Below are 14,951 nucleotides of genomic sequence, written 5' to 3'. Positions count from 1 at the left end.
CACTTGAAAATGAATTCACATCCCAGGTTCTGCTTCTAGCAAATGCAAATTCAGACACTGTCCTGTTAAAAATAGCAACCCACTTTCCTCCACCTGACATCCCCCTCACCTCCTTTCCTGCATAATTTTTTTCCATGGTACTTACTTAACATACAATCTATTTTACATGTTGATCTTGTTCTGTCTCCTACTGCAATGTAAGCTCCACAAGGTGAGAAGTTTTTATCTGTTTTCTTCACTGCTAAATCCTCAATATCCAGAAAAGAATCTGGCTCATAAGAGGCCCCCAATAAACATTTGTCAAATGAATGAACAGAGCTTTTCCTTAGGGCCTTAATATTAATAAAAGAGCCACACAATTAATTTTAGGGCTTGACAAGGGGAAGGTGTTTATCCAGATCTCTGGGCTAAAATCCCCCCATTATCAGTCTGCCCTAGGATCGCAGTGCTTACTGCTGAGCCTATGTTAATGCTGGTCTCAGGCTATCCTTCCAAGACCCCTCACCATCCACACCTGTCTGGTGTCTGAGTTTGGCTAGTTGAGGGTAAGTCAGATGGCAAGCAGACAGTGACAGAGGTCACGTTACCTGAACCTATTTGCTTCCTGAGTTTCAAACAAGAATTTGACATCAGGTACAGTATTAGGATAATTAGAGAGTGTGGTACTTGACCCGTCTTGGGTAATAATCAAAGAATGAGGGCTGACTTGATGTGCAGCATGACGTGTTCACACCAAGTAAAAATGGAATAACCCGAGAGGATGTTGTTACGTTTCACCTCGGTAGGTGAAATGGAAAAGAGTCAGGGGAGAAAGTGAGTCATCACAGAGTTCATCAGCCTCCAAGGAGCTTGTGCCTTCTCAGTCAGCAACACGTTCACCTTGGAAGTGGGGACTGAGTTTCAATAAACCACCGTCTGTCTACCAGGTCACTAATTTCAGTTTTTATTGTCTACAGGAGTTTTGCTTTTATGTAAGATCAATGATATAATAAAACATACATATATATCCAGTCTTTGTCCCTAGCTCCTGGAGCAGAGCTTCAACAATCTGTGGAATTTCCTGAACGATAGGAGTGTCTTTTGTCAACAAGCCCCTTTTAGGGGCCATATATGAGTTTATGCTTGTCAGGTGACGGGGCAGTGTGTGGACAGCTTCAGGATGAGGGCTAGTCCCTAGAAAAACTAACCACTTATGATCAGACGGTTGGAACTTCCAGCTCCCCCATTTGACCTCTATCCAAGGAGGGGAGTGGGCTGGAGACTGAGATCAATCCTGTAGCCAGTAATTTCATCAATCACACCTACATAATGAAACCCAATACAAACTGTGAACACCAAGGGTTGGGGAGCCCCCAAATTCATGAACATATGGATGCACAGAGAGGGTGGTACACCCTGACTCCCCAGGGACAGAGGCTCCTGCACTCGGGACCCTTCCAGACCTTGTCCGGTGCAGCTCTTCAATGGCTGTCCATCAATTCCTTTATAATAAAGTGGTAATCATAACACTTTCCCGAGTTCTCTGAGTCATTTTAGCAAAGTATCAAACCTAAAGGGAGGTCATGGGAACTCCTGAATTTATAGCCAAGTCAGATGGAAGTGCAGGTAACCTTGTCAACCAGGACTTGTGGCTGGCGTCTGAAGTGGGGGCAGGCAGTTTTGTGGGACTAAGCCTTTCACCTGTGGGGTCTGTGCTAACCTTGGGTAGTGTCAGAAATGAACTGAATCATTGGACAACTAGTTAGTGTCAGATAGCTGGTGTTAGAACAAAGATATGCACATTTATTTTCGATTTATATTTTTGAAAGAGCTATAGTCAGATAGAATCTATATGTAGTTTTAGGTTTGCCTGTATTTTGTTGACATAAAAATAACTTAAGCTAAAGGTGTCTGAGATGTTCTTTCCTTTAGAACCAGTCTATGCATCATCTGGTCTTGAGGAATACTAGAGAATCAAATCATACTGCCCTGTAGTGAAGCCAACACAGAGCACTGTTATTATGTGCTAGGCAACGTTCCGTAGCTCACTTCATTCACCAATGACCATATCACTTTGTCAATGAAAAGAGCCAAAGTCAGTAACATACTTGAAGAGATTTAGTCTGAGCCAAATACGAGTGACCAATGGCCCATGACACAGCCCCAGGAGATCCCGAGAACCCTTGGTCAGGGTGCAGCTTGGTTTTATACATTTTAGGGAGACATAAGGCGTCAGTCAATGCGTGTAAGATGTACACTGGTTCAATCTGGAAAGGTGGGACAACTCGAAGAGGGGGCTTCCAGGTCATAGATAGATTCAAAGATTTTCTGATTAAAGACTCGGAATTAATAAAAGGAAGCATCTGGATTAAGACAAAGGCTTGTGGAGCCCACGGTTCCTATTATGCAGATGAAGCCTCTGGTAGCAGGCTTCAGAGAGAATAGATTGTAAATGTTTCTTACCAGACTTAAAAAAGTGCCAGACTCTTAGTGAATTCTCTCTTGGATCAGGAAGAAGACCTGGACTGGGAAGGGGGTTCTTTATAGAAAGCAGATTTTCCCTGCAAGAGATAGCTTTGCAGGGCCATTTTAAATATGTCAAATAAATGTATTTTGGGGTAAAATACTTTGATTTCTTTTAGGGCCTGCTACCCATCATGTTGGTATTAGTGCTACAAAGCGTCTTTTTGTCTTAAGGTTTCTGTTTTAACACTAGTGCTGGCCAGCTGTGCCTGAATTCCAAAGGTAGGAAGGTACAGTGAGGCATGTCTGGACCACTCATTCCCATCATGACCCGAACTGGCATTTCATTTACTTTACTTTATTTGGCCCTTGTCCAAGAGGAGGGGTCCATTCAGTTGGTTGGAGGGCTTAGAATTTTATTTTGGTTTACAACTAAAGTAATTTCTTTATAGATCCTACCTTATTTTTATTCTGCTAAATCAGAACATTAAAGATACTTCCATTGGTGTCAGAGGCATTTGAGCCAGAGCAACTCCATCTTGAATAGAAGCTGGGTAAAATGAGGCTGGGACCCATTGGGCTGCATTCCCAGACAGTTAAGGCATTGTAACTTACAGGATGAGATAGGAGGTTGGCACAAGATACAGGTCGTAAAGACCTTGCTGATAAAACAGACTGCAGGAAAGCCGGCCAGAACCCACCAAAACCAAGATGGTAGTCCTCACTGCTGCACTCTCACCAGCACCATGAGTTTACAAATGCCACGGCAATGTCAGGAAGTTACCCTACATGGTCTAAAAGGGAGAGGCATGAATAATCTACCCCCTTGTTTAGCATATCATCAAGAAATAATCATAAACATGGGCAACCAGCAGCCCTTGGGGCTGCTCTGTCTATGGAGTAGCCATTCTTTATTCCTTTACTTTCCTAGTAAACTTGCTTTCACTTTATGGACTCACCCTGAATTCTTTCTTGTGCAAGATCCAAGAACTCTCTCTTGGGGTATGGATTGGGATCCCTTTCCCCTAACATTGGGGTTGGGACATTTAGAAGGCCTTCTTTGAGGAAGACTTGCATAGCTTCTCACTTTTGGTAAAACAGGTGGATACTTGGCTACTTCCTGAGAAAACAATCAGCAGGGAGTTCCGAGATTTGATTGTTCTCACTCCCAAGGGGAGGAAGGTTTGGGATCACACTGTTTACTGTTCTGATGTCTGTGTAACAGAAAGGTGTTCAGCCTTCATGAGTGATTCTCTCGTACACCCTGGCAAGGGTCCCTTTCATCTATGAGCTACAGCTGATGCCAGATCACATCTATGAACTGCACCCAACCTCGCTGCTTCCACCTTTTCACCCCTTAATGCCACTGTATACCACTGTCTCAAGCAGCTCCATCTCTTCTGGCATTTGGCTTCAGCAACGGCCACACTAAGGGTACACAGCGCTGAATTTAACCCTGACTCCCTGAAATAAAAGCATTTCCATTTCAAGATTTCTGATCTCATCGAGTAGTATCTGATTGTCTTTTGGTATGACAACATAAAAGTGACTCTACCAGATCGTACACACGAATCAACAGAAAACATCTCTGTGAGGTGCCATTATTGGAAGAAAGACCTTTTGTGCTCCATGAATTTCCGATTCTTTTCTTTAAATAGGCTTGCCCTCAGAGTAAAAGCATGAATACTCAAAACATGAATTTAAAAAAATGAACATACCTGATTCCTGGCCAGGTTGAAGGAGGGTGCATTTTAAGGGAGACTTTATTACTGCCTGCTCATCGTTATGCTCGAAATAAACAGATACACAGTAGTTTGCATTTGGAATTAACTTGTCAATGATATAGGTGAAATTTCCACTCATGTTTCCTTTTATTGCAGGTTTATGCTGTAAAAATAAGCAAAAAATCAGGAAGACTCTGAGAATTTCATTTAGAGGCAGGCCTTAAGAATCTCTTTTGGGATTTGTCTTCAAATCTCAAACAGGGTTAGATTTATCACAGGCTTGGTAAGAAAAATGATTTATAAGTCACCTGGAGCAAGTAAACTATCAGAAAACTACATCTACATGTACTTATATACACCCGTACAGACACATATTTTATACCCATGAAATCTAGTCTAGCAATTTCATTTTACAAATGAGATAACAGTCTTCAAAGATGAATAAAAGTCTCTGTGACATCATTTTTACACGATTATCTTCTCTCATGGACAGTGTGTGTCTACTTTACACTTGAGAAAGTGCCTTCATAAACATTAACTCTTTTGACTTTCAAAACAGTCTGCAAAATAGGCATTCTCTCCATTCAATGGAGTGGAAAACTGTAGCTCAGTGTGGCTAAGTAACTTCTCCAAGGTCACAGAGCTTGTCTGTGACAAAACTGACTGATGTCTAGTTTCTCATCTTCTCCCTTTATCGATAGATAGATAGATAGATAGATAGATAGATAGATAGATATAGATAGATATAGATAGATGGGGGTCTCACTCTGTTGCCCAGGCTGGAGTACAGTGGCATGATCTTGGCTCACTGCAACCTCCACCTCCTGGGTTCAAGAGATTCTCTTGTCTCAGCCTCCTGAGTAGCTGGGATTACAGGTGCCCGCCACCATGCCTGGCTAATTTTTGTATTTTTTTTTTTTTTTTTTGAGACAGAGTCTCGCTCTGTTACCCAGGCTGGAGTGCAGTGGCCGGATCTCAGCTCACTGCAAGCTCCGCCTCCCAGGTTTATGCCATTCTCCTGCCTCAGCCTCTGGAGTAACTGGGAGTCCAGGCGCCCGCCACCACACCCGGCCAGTTTTTTGTATTTTTTAGTAGAGATGGGGTGTCACCACGTTGGCCAGGCTGATCTTGAACTCCTGACCTCAAGCGATCTGCCTGCCTTGGCCTCCCAAAGTGCTGGGATTACAGGGGTGAGCCATCGCACCCAGCTATCCCCCTTTAAACACCTGGCCTCTTCTTTCCTGTAGTTGTGTTCCACTTCAGAATTTAAAAGATGATATGAAGGCTCTTTCATGAATAATAACTTTTGTATCATGTTTTACAGTTTTTTAAATACATTCTTACTAGCAGTTTAATAAATGAGGATTCCTAGCAGCTCACATACAGCCTTCGGTAATAATGTTTTTCTGTAAATTTCTGTTTGGGAGAAGTTAGTAAAGAAACCAACTTACAACCCAACAAACTAAAAGCTTCCCCTCCAGTGGCCACCACACAGCCTCCTTCCCTGTTTGGAAAAACTCCTTAGAAGAATGAGCTCTCTTCACTGTCTCCAATTTTTCTCCTCCTGCTCTTTCTTGAATCTGCTCCAACCAGCTCTTTGACCCTGACTCTATTAAAACTACTTTTATCAAGGATACAATGTTGCTAAATCCAATAGTCAGTCCTCTTCAATTGTCCCATTTGCAGCACTGGACTCAGTAAACCACTTTCTCCTTCTGGAATGTTCTTCTCTCAGCTACCGGGACACCACTCTCACCTGCTTCTCTCCATGCTGGTTGCTCTTTCTCAGTTGATTTTGCTGTTTCTTCCTCATTTGCCAGATCTCCAAATTTTGGAATGTTCCCGGGGTTATGTCCTTGGACGTCTTCTCTTCTGAGTGTCTATTCCCAGGTGATCTCATCTGGTCTTGGGGCATTCAACATGCACCAAGAAGCCAGTGACTCCCAGACTCTCTCTCTAGCTGGGGGTTCTCCCCTGGACTCCAGACTGGCACACCCAGCTCCTTCCCCATGTCTCCTCCTAGATCCCTTACGGGCACCTGGAATTTAACATGTCCCAAACCCTCTAACCCTAGCTAACCCTCACCTGCTTCATTCATCATCTTCCATAGTTAATGGGGAAGTTAGTCTTGCTCCGTGTGCAAAATATATGCAGAATTATGAGCTGGGCATGGTGGCTCACACCTGTAATCCCAACACTTTGGGAGGCTGAGGTGGGTGGACTGCCTGAGGTCAGGAGTTAGAGACCAGCCTGGCCAACACAGTGAAACCCTGTCTCTACTAAAAATACAAAAAATTAGCTGGGTGTGGTGGTGGGTGCCTGTAATCCCAGCTACTAGGGAGGCTGAGGCAGGAGAATTGCTTGAACCTGGGAGGTGGAGGTTGCAGTGAGCCGACATCGTGCCATTGCAGTCCAGCCTGGGCAACAAGAGTGAAACTCCGTCTCAAAAACAAACAAACAAACAAACAAACAAGCAAACAGAACTCCAAAATATGTGCAGAATTTGATGGCTTCTCACTACTCATTACCCCTCTACTATCAAGGTCCAAGCCACCACCATCTGTTGCTTGGATTATACTAGTAGCTTTTTTTTTTCTTGATTTAATTTAAAGGCTAATTTTCTTTATGAAGATGTCTATTAACTATAGTTTTTCCTCTTACAGAGTAGTCAGTATCCTAAAAAGCACCAGTCTCTTATTTTAGGAATCATAATCTAAAACACAGAGTTGCTTATGGGGTAAACACAAATGAGACATGATTGAAACAGGAGATTTAATAACACTTCACATAGTCCTTAGGCCACATAAACTTATTTTCCCCCCATTTTTGCTCCTTTTCCTAGAGTACTGATTATAATCCATGTTGATACTAAAAGAAACATGACAATAATCATATAATTTGTTACTGCCTATTAAGTGACTGCCACCCTGATTGTGTCTTAACTGGTCTCCTAACTCCCATCTTTGCCCCTATGGTCTATTTTTAACAGCCCCGCCAGGATGCCCTGTTAAGCCTTGGGTTCCAGGGGCTTCCATCACACTCAGAAGACCCAGACCCACAAACTCCTACCAGGTCCAGCCACATTTACCCTCTGACCTCACCTCCTCCTCACCTCCTGCTTGATCACTCCAGTTCAGCCACCTCTCCCTGCTGCTGCTGAAACACACCAGGCCCACTCCAGCCTCAGAACCTTTGAACTTCTTGTGCTCTCTGCCTGAAATGCATCTACCCTGATTATCTCTCAGGTTGTTCTTACTTGCAAGGGTTTTATACTTGGCAAAGGGCTCTACAGACATAAGCTGCGCTACACCAGTGAGAGCAATTTGTCCATTTCCACTTATTCCAGCATTCGGAGGGATAGGGACAACAAAAATTGAAGATCCACGTCTGTCTGATACCAGATTACCCTAAGGTTACTGACAGGTCCTTCGCAGAAATTATGAGAGGACAGAACCTGCCAGAAGAGGCACTTCCTTCCTGTGTGTGACGGCCAGACAGGCAGCAACAGATGCTTTTCACAGGTGGCTCAGCTAAACCCTCCTTTTCAAAGAAATCTCTCCAGGGCTCACTGAAATTTGGCTGTACTCTGCATCTCCCTCCCACACCCTCTCTCCTGTGTGCTCCTTTATGTTGTACATGTGGCTTATTCTTTTTTTTTTTGAGACGGAGTCTTGCTCTGTTCCCCAGGCTGTGAACGCAATGGTGCAATCTCGGCTCACTGCAACCTCTGCCTCCCAGGTTCAAGCGATTACCTTGCCTCAGACTCTGGAGTAGCTGGGATTACAGGTGCTTGCCACCACACCCGGCTAGTGTTGTATTTTTAGTACAGATTGGGTGTCACCATATTGGCCAGGCTGGTCTCAAACTCCTGACCTTAGGTGATCTGCCCACCTCAGCCTCCCAAAATGCTGGGATTATAGGCGTGAGTCACCACGCCCAGCCGTGGCTTATTCTTTTAAAGAAGACTGTGCTGCAGGTTTAGATCAATATAGTGAATGAACTATAATGACTTCTTCCCTAAGGTCAGACCACACAGAAGCCTGACCTTTCAGCTTTAATTGTTCAACTGCAAATTTCCTTTCCAAAGCGACAGTCAAGTGCATTGACTACCCACTCAGAACTGTTTTGATCCTAACAGGAGAAGCCACTTACCTTCTTAACAATCCCCTCTGACTGTTCTTCAATGACAAGTGATAAATCAAACTGTGATTCTTCTTTAACAATAGATGGAAATTTCACGATCACATTAATGTGGTTGGTAAAACCAACAATCTCAAACTCTGGCGGTTCAAAAGACACTGTTCAGAAAACAAAAACAGACAGGAATACGTGACTGAGACTACATGTGGCCCACAAAGTCTAAAGTGGTTCTTCTCTGGCCCTGTATAGAAAATCTGCCAAGACCTGATTTACATCATAATTTTTCATTGCTAATGCTATTCCACTGAGTGACTGTATCATGATTTAACCGATTCACTGTTTTGAACATTTAAATTGTCTCTGATTTTTATTAAAGACTTAATGTATCATGGGATATTCTTGGAACTAAATTTTTGCACTTGTCCTTCATAATTTCTTTCTTTCTCTTTCTTTCTCTCTCTCTTTTTTTCTATCTTTCTTTTTTAATGTAGAGATAGGGTTTCGCCATGTTGCTCGGGCTGGTCTTGAACTCCTGAGCTCAAGTGATTCACTGGTCTCGGCCTCCCAAAGTGCTGGGATTACAGGTGTGAGCCACTGTGCCCGGCCTTAATAATTTCTTTGGGACAAATTACTAAAGAATTCTGGATTACAGTAAGCACATGTTAAGGTTTTTAATACATGCTGTCAATTACTTCAGATGGACCATGCCAAAGCACACTCTTTGTATTCCCTCTAAGCCTGGATATTTATGTATTTTTCATATTTATCACTTGAGTCATGAAACATATCTCACTGTTACTTTAATATGCATTTTTTAACAACCCAAATACCATGAATTTTAAATTCTGATTTTCTTTGTTTTCTGTGTGTACACACAGATGTCTGTTTATACACATACATCAACATGCACACAAATCTAGCAAACGTCATATCTGAATTGTTTGCCACAGTGGCAACAAAGTAGTAGTCATCCTTACTACTTTGCTAAGCATGTATGAGCATGTGCACAGCTGCATAGCCTACAACAGGAAGCTGAGACCAAATGGTTCTCTTGGAAACTCGTTGTAAAGTGGGAAACTGAAAAAGTAACAAAGCTGGAGCTGTTAACACAGTGCCTGAGGGAGCTGACTTGAGTCACAGGGAAAGAAAGAAGGGGTAGACCTGTTCTTGGGTTCTAGTCTTCTCCTCTGAGCTTTGGGTCCTAGGTGCACGCACACTTGGGTGTTCACACACAAAAGAACTACTGGGTTATAATGTGGGGGTGGAGTTGCTGTATCAAGAAAACACTGGGGTCAGGTTTGGTGGCTCATGCTTGTAATCTCAGCACCTTGGGAGGCTGAGGCAGGCGGATAACTTGAGGTCAGGAGTTCGAGACCAGCCTGGCCAACATGGTGAAACATTCTACTAAAAGTACAAAAAATTAGCTAGGCATGATGGTGTGTGCTTGTAATCCTAGCTACTCTGGAGGCTGAGGTGGGAGAATCGCTTGAACCCGGAAGGTGGAGGTTGCAGTGAGCCAAGATCGCACCACTGCACTCTAGCCTAGGTGACAGAATGAGGCTCCATTTCAAAAAAAGAAAGACAGAAAGAAGGAGAGCAAGAGAGAAAGAGGAAAGAAAGAAAGAAAGGAAGGAAGGAAGGAAGGAAGGAAGGAAGGAAGGAAGGAAGGAAGGAAGGAAGGAAGGAAAGAAAGAAAGGAGAGAGAGAGAGAGAGAGAGAAAGAAAAAAAAGAAGGAAAGAAAGAAAATACTGGGCCAAAGAGATGGGAGAGCTAGATCCAGCCCACCTGAACCTGGCTCCACACTTCCTGTCAGGCTATGAAACCGAAAAACAGCAGCTCCCACCGCCTTATACAGGCACTGGGCGAATCTGCAAAGTACAAGTTATCATTCCACTTTTCAGATTAAAAAAACCAAGGCTCAGAGAAGCAAAGCAGTCCACGGTTACAGAGCTAGGAAGTGGCAGGGCCAAGAGGTGAGCCCAGCCCCAGGTCTAAAACACCTTTGCAGACCTCCTATTTCACGGAATAGCAAATAATGATGATCTTGATGATGGGGACGAAGTGGAGAAACAGAGATAAACTCACTGTCTATGTCCAGCCAGAAATTGTGTGAGCAACTGAACAAGGTTGTATTCCCGCTGAATCCTTTTACGATGGTGACATAGGCCTCGTGTGTGCTTCTCCACTCATCTGTGAGGTCACAAAATGATCTTGTGGTATTTGCACAGTTCTTAACCATCTTCAAATCTTCTGGTTTACTTTGGAAAGAAAAAAATGGAAAAAGGAAAGTGTGAGCATCGACGTAATAAGAGTCTATTTTTGGGTGCCTGACTTCATTGTTTCCTTCAGGGTTCTGCTCAGATATCACTGTACTAAGTGATCTTCCCCAACCATCTTATTGAAAATGGAACATCTTGTACCCTCCCCACCCCTGCACTTTCAATCCCTCTCTCTCTTCTTGATCGTAGCATTTACCCACACCTGTCACACTATACCTTTGCTTTACTCATGTCTCCATTTACATAATGTCTGCTCCAGGACGGCAAGGACTTTGGTTCACAGTTGGACCCCCTGGCAGGTAGTAGGTGCTCAGTAAAATTTGCCGGATGAGTAAATGAATGAATGAAACTTGGGCCCTCATGGTGGAGGCCTCAGATCTTCCTCCCTCTATGGACAATCGTGAATGCCTTCCCTGAGACCCCCTCCCTCTCTGGCTAAGACTAGATGATCCAGTCCTAAGTCAGACCTGGTCTATTTCAGGGACAGCGCAGACATCTCATCTACCAAGCTTCAGTTAGTTGGATGATACATGTGACCACTCAATGCAGAGAAAAGACTTTAGCAGGCACCAAAGAGAAACTCACAAGAGGTCTTCCACTGGCTCAGTCAGTAAGCAGGAGCAGCAGCAGCTCTAGGCCAAATAAATAACCAACAAAAGGACACTCCAAGGGGCTGCTGGATCAAAGCAATGACTTCCAAGATTGGTAGGCGTGGGAAGAAGAAAGACAAACAGGACTCCATCCATTATGTCATGAATCCTTGCAGCAACCTCTCAGCAGAGGCATTCGCTTAGGGGCTGAGCTCTGTGCCAAGTGTCAAGCTGGTTAGTGACCAAACCAGACTTTGCACCAAGGCCTGTCCCAGACTAGGCCAGGCAGCTTTCTGGTGTCCCACCAGAGTAAAGAAAAGTGAACATAAACCATCAATATGGTCAACAGACCTTTGGATTCCTGTCCTCAGATAACAGAACTTTTAAACATTCAGACTGACTGAATTAGAGAAATCATTGCCTAACCCATACACAAGAATTATTTTGTATGTGAGGTTCTGAGCTGTAGAAACTGGCTTTGATGACACATACAAGCTTTGTCAAAATAAAAGTGGATATTAAAGTATTCAATTTAATTAAAAATGGATGTGTGATGGTGTTTTGTCTTTGGCCTTTTAAGGCTCTGAATAAGAAAATGCAGAGAGAGGGAGAGGTAGACAGGAAAAGGGAAAGGGAGAGGCAGAGAGAGAGAAAAGATCATCTCTTCTTCCACTCCCCATATAACAGAACAATAATATGTTTACCAAGAGAAAATGAAATATCAAACCAACCTCATGATTGTATACAGCAACGTATAGTGAGTTGCCACAATGGAGTGGTTTTTTAATTCCCATGATAAGATGGACCGGAAATTTCGCAATGATATCTTAAAAGTGCAAGATGCACTTGTGTCATCTAAAGAGAAGAAGGAAAAAAGGGCATTGAAATTTGGAACCCACAGTTGTATTCTGGCCACTGTTCAGTCATTTCTTGGGATCTAGAACCCACACCTCTGGCAGATAACACCTCCAGAGAGCCCTGGGTCTAGAAAACAGGAAATCTACAGGACATGGGAAATGAACTAAGAAGTTAATTAACGAACAACATATTGTCAGGGCACGCAAGTGTAGGAAACAGGAACTGTGCACTGTGTAAGCAGAGTTTGGACAGAAGGGCTTCTCCAATGCTCTTGGACTGTCCCTCCATGGTTCACTGGACCAAAATAACCCAGGCCATCCCAGCCCACGTGGTGCACTTCCTTTCATTCTCCCCTACCCATTCTCCCTCCCCAAGCCGTTCTCTCAACTCAGCTCCCAGATCCTCCATGAAGTCCTCCTTAAGTAGCTCAGCCCACTGCAAATTTTCATTCCTCTGGATTCCCCAGCATATTTATTCCCTGGATCACAGAGAGCAGGGGAGTATAACGAGCCCAGACTGGCCCTTTGTAAGCATTTAAGCCCCGTAACAGTGCTGAAGTAGGCACTAAGAAGAGACTCATTTTACAGACTGTGAAACTGAGTTGAATTATACAATGTCACGCAGGTGGGAAACGGCAGTGATAAATAAAACATTAAAACCACACTTGCCCAATTCTGCCTTATATGGTTAAATTGTTAAAGATCATCTAAGTTTCCTGTGGTTAGGACCCAGGCCTTTGCTTCTCGACTGCCAACTCTTCAACCCCAACGAACGCTTAGCGCAAGGTTGGACACATATTTAATGCTTAATGAAGTTTTGTGGACAGATTTATATATGTAGCAAGAAGTTTAGTTAAAAAAAAATTATCGTCCTTTGTCTGGAACCATCAGTGTGGAAGAATGTAAATTAAAGAGCAAATATTTCTGGGTCATCTTTTGTTTGGCACAGTCTGTGTCTCCTCGTTCTTCTATTAGTGAGATTACTAAGAGTTTGAATATTCTTTAAAGAAGTTTAAAAATGATCTCTAGTGTTCATTTCTTAGACTAGTTTTGCATCTCTCAAAAAACCAGAGTTAGCTCATTTTAGCTCCTTTTGCAGAGAAAGAATCCCAAGAAAATTGGCAACAGATGTACAATCAGAAATCAAATCTCCCACATTTTATACCTCTGAAAGGCCACCCCAACACTTTCACTCTTATACAAAATTTAGTGAAGCCAAAAAACATCTCTTACCAGGCAAATCATGTGAAATACCAAACACGAGGTTGATACACACTAGAAGGAAGAAAACACATTAGAGAGGCTACAGTTTTATCTGGGCTCAACTTGCAATGATAGAGTACTCCAAGTCTGGAATCCTTTTTTTTTTTTTTTTTTTTTTTTGAGACGGAGTCTCGCTCTGTTGCCCAAACTGGAGTGCAGTGGTCGGATCTCAGCTCACTGCAAGCTCTGCCTTTCGGGTTCATGCCATTCTCCTGCCTCAGCCTCCCGAGTAGCTGGGACTACAAGCGCCTGCCACCTCGCCCCGCTAGTTTTTTGTATTTTTCAGTAGAGACAGGGTTTCACCGGGTTAGCCAGGATGGTCTCAATCTCCTGACCTTGTGATCCGCCCGTCTCGGCCTCCCAAAGTGCTGGGATTACAGGCTTGAGCCACCGCACCTGGTCAAGTCTGGAATTCTTTAACACACATCTATTGGTATCAGATTGAGACTCCTTGTGCTAAAAAAAAGCCCACATAGATGGTTTTTATTCCACATTGGTGCCAGCAGCACATGGTGCAAGGACTGTGATCTGAGCTAAAATAAGATCCATTTGGGAGCTGACACTAACAACAGTATGTATGGTCCCTGATCTGCCCTGCTTTTTTCACTTAAAAATATATTTGGGGCCGGGTGCCGTGGCTCATGCCTGTAATCCCAGCACTTTGGGAGGCCAAGGTGGGTGGATCACACAAGGTCAGGATTCTAGACCAGCCTGGCCAACACAGCAAAACCCTGTCTCTATTAAAAATACAAAAAATTAGCTGGGTGTGGGGGTGCACACCTGTAGTCCCAACTACTTCAGAGGCTAAGGCAGGAGAATTGCTTGAACCCAGGAGGTGGAGGCTGCAGTGCGCTGAGATCGCTCACTGCATTCCAGCCTGGGTAACAGAGAGAGACCCTGTCTAAAAAAAAAAAAAGGCTGGACGCAGTGGCTCACGCCTGTAACCCCAGCATTTTGGGAGGCCAAGGCGGGTGGATCACTTGAGGTCAGGAGTTTGAGACCAGCATGGCCAACATGGTGAAACCTTGTCTCTACTAAAAATACAAAAATTAGCCAGGCATGGTGCTGGGTGCCTGTAATCCCAGCTACTTGGTAGGCTGAGGCAGGAGAATCGCTTGAACCCAGGAGGTGGAGGCTGCAGTGAGCTGAGATCACGCCCTGTACTCCTGTCTGGGCAACAGAGTGAAACTATGTCTCAAAACACACACAAACACACACACACACACAAGAACTTTTTTTTTTTTTTTTTGAGACAGAGTCTCGCTCTGTCGTCCAGGTTGGAATGCAGTGGTGCCATCTCGGCTCACCATGTTAGCCAGGATGGTCTCAATCTCCTGACCTCGTGATCCACCCACCTCGGCCTCCCAAAGTGTAGGGATTACAGGTGTGAGCCACCGTACCCAGCCACACACGAGATCTTTAACACCACAATAATTTCCTTGTTTTTGTTTAAGTACTTGGGCTCACTGAGGGAGTGTCCTCAGAAGCAATTGTCCATCCTAGAAACATTCTCAGAATATGAATAAGCATGCTACTAATTAATCAACTTTAGAGGTAAAAGACATTTATCAAAGATTGGGGAGGAAGAAAGGGTGTTAGGAGAAATTACTCTTCAAATTATAGGTGAGGATAGTCCCAATTATTATTGCCTTAAG

At 43.7% G+C, this 14,951-nt stretch overlaps 1 protein-coding gene across 5 annotated transcripts in view; it reads right to left on the bottom strand.

Moving 5' to 3' along the window:
- Window positions 1–14,951, bottom strand: part of IFNAR2 (interferon alpha and beta receptor subunit 2) — a 34,745-nt gene that overhangs the window by 7,454 nt on the left and 12,340 nt on the right. For all 5 annotated transcript variants that reach the window (XM_010358829.1, XM_030914979.1, XM_010358825.2 and 2 more), the window contains 5 exons: window positions 13,267–13,308; window positions 11,908–12,031; window positions 10,393–10,565; window positions 8,319–8,464; window positions 4,161–4,329 (listed from right to left, as the gene is read on the bottom strand). In XM_010358829.1, coding sequence (XP_010357131.1) covers window positions 4,161–4,329; window positions 8,319–8,464; window positions 10,393–10,565; window positions 11,908–12,031; window positions 13,267–13,308 — 654 coding nt within the window. The remainder of the gene's footprint in view (window positions 1–4,160; window positions 4,330–8,318; window positions 8,465–10,392; window positions 10,566–11,907; window positions 12,032–13,266; window positions 13,309–14,951) is intronic.

The sequence above is a fragment of the Rhinopithecus roxellana genome, chromosome 13 (genome assembly GCF_007565055.1).
Source record: "Rhinopithecus roxellana isolate Shanxi Qingling chromosome 13, ASM756505v1, whole genome shotgun sequence".
Taxonomy (NCBI): Eukaryota; Metazoa; Chordata; class Mammalia; order Primates; family Cercopithecidae; genus Rhinopithecus; species Rhinopithecus roxellana.
The sequence above is the reverse complement of the archived record's forward strand: the minus strand, read 5'-3'. Positions and strand labels throughout refer to the sequence as shown.